Here is a 6,082-nt window from a genome sequence, read left to right as displayed (position 1 = left end):
CACAGGCGCAGTTTCCTCCCTATAGACATGTGCGTAACGCCTTGTGTGAGTGAGTACACACACGCGTGTATGCATATGTAATGCTACGCATGGCTATAAGAGAGGGGGAGCGAATTTACGCCCAGTGGATACCATTTTTTTTTTTTTTCCGAATGCTGAAGGGAAGCTACCCGGGCGCCCCCCTCCCATGGTGAAAAAATTGTTTGTCTAAAATTCCCTCTGTCGATTTTAAAAAATTTCTAATTTTTTTGAAAACGCCATTACACTGATCCGAGACAAAAAAAAAAAAAAAAAAATGCGCACCTGATGAGGGCACAGAATCACGCAGGAAAGAATCACTGCGCAGGGTGATGTGTGCGTAGGATGAGTAAACTCACCAATGCATTGTATACGCCTGCGCGTTGGTAATTTCGCGAAACTTCGAAGAGAGTAAAGTAAATATGAAGAGAAGCTAGGGACTAATCGGAGGGAGATAATTATATGAAACATTTGAACCTTCAAAAGTGTGCGAAGCGACGCGATAAGCTAGGGTAGACAAATCCGGTGTATCTGCTTGTGGGGGTGGGGAGGTGTAAGGCCACGTGAGGGAGCGGACAGCCGAATAGGTCTCACGGCTGGGAGAGGAGAGTACCTCCCCCGGATCCCGCTATAAAAGAGACCACATCAGTTAACAAGGGACAACTGAAGTCAACCCGATGAAAACACAAAAGAGCGAACAAGATGAATGACACGAGGGAAGAAAATTACAAAAGCGGGTCGAAGACAAAATACCCGCAGTCACTCATGATGGATATGTCAAGATCGTACATGAACAGGCAAGACAGAATTAACGCCCTGAATTTGTATATCCAAAAATCATCGTACAACCCTCAATTTTTGCAAGACGATGAGGAAGAAGAAGACGAAAGTGAGAGTGAAACATTAGGAGATATTATCCTGAGAATTCTGTCGATAATATATCCGGACCTATCCCCAGGGTTATGGTTTATAATTCACTTTATCATGAATTTGATTGTTCTATGTGTAAGTTTGAGTTCTTTATCGGAACCGAATTTACACGATCCGATAGCCGAACCGAAATATAATAGGACGTTCATCTATGGGAGCATCTACTGTTGCTTCCTCATTTTGGGTGTGAATATTGCTTCTTTTACACTCATCATGGTGATTCATGCGATAATTCAGAAGGTGTTTTTGGAAAAGCTCCTCCAGCCAAGTGCCCTATGTGCAGCTTTTTACAACACAGTGGATCCGGAGCTGGTGTACCTCTTATGGTCATCTGTTCAGGTCATCTACTGGAGGAGTAACATTATTTTAAAAAAGGGAGCACACGAAAATGAGAATTACTTTGTTCTTCGTATTTTTGGATACAAAGATCAGGACAACCCCTTCATATTTTTAAATAGCATCAGTTGGTTAATAACCTTTCCTACATTATTGTACATTGTATTTGCAGCCAGGTTGCTTTTCCTTTCCATCATATCTTTTGTATTCGAGTTGGGTTTTCTGATGAACGCCCATGATTTATTAGGGAAGTATTTGTCCAAGTATGGCATTCTCAGAAAATTTAATATTGAATGGTTTATGTTCATGGCGGATAAGCAGGAAAATATTAGATCCTTGTTTGGCTACGAACTATACCAGGATGAGAAGATGATCAGACAGCTAGAAACGAATGATATTAGCAAGAAGTTTGTCCAAGATAAGGCTGAGTTGTTACTGTTTAAGAATTTGCCTCGTAACTGTACTTGCTGTAAAATCGCTCTAAATAGGAATAAAAAAAAAAATGCCATGAAGCTTTTGGTCCCTCCAATTTTTGAGACAAAAAATATTGTAAAGACGGAACACTCGACTATTAAAAATTGGCTAGCTTGTCACTATGTTGTGAATACACCTCCTTTGATTTTTCTTCTAAATAATAGTATTCCACTGATAAATAAAAATTCCGTTAAAATAGGTGGAGATATACTTTTTAGACAAATCATCATGTCCTTGAAGATGTACTACCAGGAGAAGAACGACACTTATGCCTTCACGGGATCCGCCATGCATAATATGCCTTCCGATGAGTTTTCTCCAAATAGGAATATCATGACTTTGAATTTGAACAGGGACTCTAATTTAACTCCTCTGCAGGGTCCCTTTCCGTTCAGCCCAAAGAATCTTGTGAACAACTCCGATTCAGAATCCAGAGCGAAGAAGAAAATAAACTTGGAGAATATTTTTAATGACATCGATTTGGACGCCATCCGGTTGGAGGCTGCGCAGGAGGGGGCAACGAACAGAGCAGCTGAGGTGGGGGGACAAACGGGTGCTTCACCCGGGGTTAGCGAACCAGGACCCTTGGCCAAGACAAAAAGTCGGTCCAAGCAGAGGCCCAAGGGAAAGCGAGGATCCAGAAATGGCAGCAGCGTGGCTCAAAGGAGAAGGGATAAATCGGGAGCTTCCGAACGGGGGGAAGATGTGAAGAATAGAGGCACCTCACCTGGTGGAAGTGACCTGGTGGCACAACCCGGTGAGAGACGCTCCCGTGGGTTGATTAGCAGGGGGTCCAGCCAAAAGGCAGAGAAGAGGACGCCCTCCGCGGTGAGCGACACGATCGAAGTGAAGAGGGAGAAGCAGAGAGGCGAGCCCCTGGATGGTGTAACTTCAGGTGCTTCTACCCGTGCGCACCAAGGTAAAAGTCTCCAAGTAACAGACGGGGGGGTGAAAGGGCATCATACATCGAATGACGAACCGGCTGACAAACGGGGTGGAAATGCCGCACGGGCGAATCTAGACAGAGAAGCACGAAATGGTGGTACGGGTGACGGAGAGGCGATTCTCTCCCCCACAGCGATCCGAGGAAAGGATGAAATGGACGAAGAACCAAACTTCAACAGGAAAGGAACGTCCATTTTGGAAGGCACTAAGTTCAACATTTGCATCACGCCGTCCCTGTCCGGCATTCAGGAAAGGGCGGCCGAGAAGAAGGACCCCAACGGAGGCACCATCGGTATTAGCAACCCGCTGTATGACGATCTTAAAGGCGCGGAAGAGGGGACGTTTTACCCACCGCTGGAAAACTACAACAGCATGCAGGTGCAGATAAAGGACTTCACTATCGAGGACGTCCTGCAGAAGAAGTACACCATGGACTCGACGCATAAGTGTGAAATGGGGAGAGGCCCCTCCGAGAAGGGGGCACCATTCGGAACGGGTGAAACATACGATGCGGATGAGGAGGCCCCCCCACGCGACATCGAGGTAGGGAACACAACGCAGCGGCTGGACAGTGAGCACACCGTGGGGGCTCCCCTACAAAATGCACCAGCGAAGCGAAACACCACCCTGAACATTTCCAGCGATGAAAGCAATAAAGATTCCTACACCAGAGAAGTGAACTCATCGTACCAGCTATTCGGAGATAGGAAGAAAAAAACGAACAACAAAATAAAGGAGTCCATAAAATTAAGCAGGAAAATGAAAAACAACGGATCTACAAACAAAAACCCGCAGTACTATCATTCGCATCTCCTGAACGAGGAATTGAACGTTCTGGAGAGGAGCGATGCAATCAACGTGAAGAAATTGAAGGAAAATAGAAAGACAAAATTGTGCCCATGTCTATGCTTTAAGAAAAATAAAAAAGGACGATTCAGCAGAATAAAGAAAGATATTTCTCTGGATATTGACGACCCGTTCGTTATGAATGTTAGAAGTCCGATGCAGATGAGCATAAACGGAAACGAATTCATAACAAAGGAAATGATAGAAGTGTTTTTGAAGCCAGAAGAGACGGAAGAATTCATGAAAGAGTTTGATTTGTCTGGACATGGAAAGATCGACATGCTCATGTTTAGAAATGCAATAAAGAGAGCTATATCTTGTAGAAAAAAATTCATAAAAAGTTTAAAGGGACAAGAAAGTATTCTCAAATTGGTTCGTCGGTTGATGTCTATTCTTCTTTCCTTCTTGGCATCCGTCGTTCTGTTATTCATCTTTGGGGTTTCGGTCGACACGATCATTGTAACAGGCGCTGCATTCATAACTGCTGTGACAGTAATTCTGAGCTATATGTATACCAGCTTTATCACCTCCGTCATTTTTATTGCCTTCTCTAATCCGTACAACATAGGGGATCGTATAAGACTCGACGGGGGAGAAGCCATGTATATTAAAAAGATCAAAACGTATACCACCGAGTTTGAAACGACGACTGGAAAAATTGTTATCTACGAAAATTCAAAGCTCAGTAATGCAAAAATATACAATGAAAGTAGGTCCAAAAATGCTTACATAGATATATCCTTCAAGGTAGACATTAACACTCCTCTGCTTGCACTTAAGGAGCTCAGGAAGAGCTTACAGTTTTTGGTGGATAGTAGACCTAGCGACTTTTGCAAAACGAAGAATTTATACTTTGGCTATTCACTGCAGCCGGGTCATTTCTACGAAATAAGCTTTTGGATCAAGTGCGTCGAGGGGTGGGGAAATTGGAGGAAAGTATTTGAGCTGCGGACCGACATTTACGATTTTATCATTCTGCAACTGAGGCTGCTGAGCATATCTTACAGATTGCCCACACAGAAGGTCGGCTTCACTGCGCCGCTCAATATTATGGACACAAGTAATTTAAAGCCGAACAGGAACAAGCCGTATGACTACTCCAGCCCTCCCAAGGAGATCAGAAATCCGCTCTTCATGCAGTCTGCGAAGCACAAGAGGGAGTTCGACTGGTCAGTTGGTGATGAACAATGCGGTGATGAGCGAAGTGGGGAGATCCCCTCGCGGCAGCAAATTTGTTTGCCCATTTACGGGGCGGACCGGACAGGTGCACTGGTTCAGGATATCCCTACCCATTTTTGCCCCACCGAAGGGGTGGACCGTCCATTACTACACAGGAGGAGAAGCGGCAACACCGAGCAGCGTGGAGCGGGGTGGGCTCAAAATAGTGCAACCGATCAGGAGCAGACGGGCATTGCCGCCACTGGGTTGTTCCTCCCAAAGGGGAGATCCCCTCTTGCGAATCATTTTCCTTATGAAGAAAGTTACACATATGGAGGAGGAGCACCTCCCCAAGGAGGACACACCAATGGGGATGACAACATAGGAGTGGGTACACCACCTGTACCGTTTTGGAAGAATTTCAAAGCGGGTCATCCCGCCATTCCTGTGAAGAATAGGTCCACCGTGTGGGACGACAGTGAGGAAACGATTCCAAAACGATGGCCACATGAAGCAATGCATAACTGGAAAACACATCCAAGTGGTGATGCAGACGGAGTGAATCCCCATAGTGGAACTACCTTCCTGTATGGGCAGTACAATAGTGAACAGCCCAACTATATGCTCCATCCGCAGAGTACTTTGCACACCTCAGAGCAGTTACAAGAAATGAAATATGATGAGGTAGAAGAATACTCCTATGACAGTTCCTCCGGTTATGACAGCTTCGAATACGTAAAGCACTTTACAAATCTTCACGATGGAGTTCGCAGGGGTGTCCCCGTAAAAAGTGGCAAAACCTTTGGGCGCAAAAGGGACTACAATAAGAAGGACGAGTAGTCAGTTTATTTGCTTTAACCATTTAGTGGGGTAAGGAAGTATGTACGGATGCTCCTTTGGCTGTTTTTCCATCAAGGTCAGATTTGTCAATGGGGATTTGCCTTTTTTCCCTCCCTTTACTGTTCCCTACAGGTGCGTTCGCATTTGTGGAGAGCCGTATCTATGGTTCACCAGTGACCTTTCTCCTTTGCAATAAAAAAAAAAAAAAAAAGTTTCAAAATTAAAACCTGTTTGTATTTTTTTCTTCCCCCACCCCCCTTGTCTTAGTGTCGGGATAGTTGTAAAACTTTTCCTGTGTTCCGTACTTCCATTATGTCACCATTTCGACGTCGTCTCCGTGAGATGTTGGCTCCTTTGTGTGTGTGCTTGTGTGTCGGGGGAAATACACGAATACATGCTTGTGTCGGCGTACACATAAGTCCACGCGCCTACGTCTTTTTCTTCCTTCATATGCGGGGGGAGTTAGTATACATTTATTTTCCACCCCTTGTCGTAGTATTTCGATACTAAGCGGGCATATGTACTATTTATGTGC

At 44.8% G+C, this 6,082-nt stretch overlaps 1 protein-coding gene across 1 annotated transcript; it reads left to right on the top strand.

Moving 5' to 3' along the window:
- Positions 1 to 720: 720 nt before the first annotated feature.
- PCOAH_00024000 (Uncharacterized protein) lies at positions 721 to 5,547 on the top strand (the record flags this gene model as incomplete). Its single annotated transcript, XM_020059205.1, has 1 exon — positions 721 to 5,547. One exon carries the CDS (start codon positions 721 to 723, stop codon positions 5,545 to 5,547), a length of 4,827 nt encoding a protein of 1,608 aa, XP_019914743.1.
- Positions 5,548 to 6,082: the final 535 nt, after the last annotated feature.

This window comes from Plasmodium coatneyi, chromosome 9 (genome assembly GCF_001680005.1).
Source record: "Plasmodium coatneyi strain Hackeri chromosome 9, complete sequence".
In the NCBI taxonomy this organism is placed as follows: domain Eukaryota; phylum Apicomplexa; class Aconoidasida; order Haemosporida; family Plasmodiidae; genus Plasmodium; species Plasmodium coatneyi.
The sequence above is the reverse complement of the archived record's forward strand: the minus strand, read 5'-3'. Positions and strand labels throughout refer to the sequence as shown.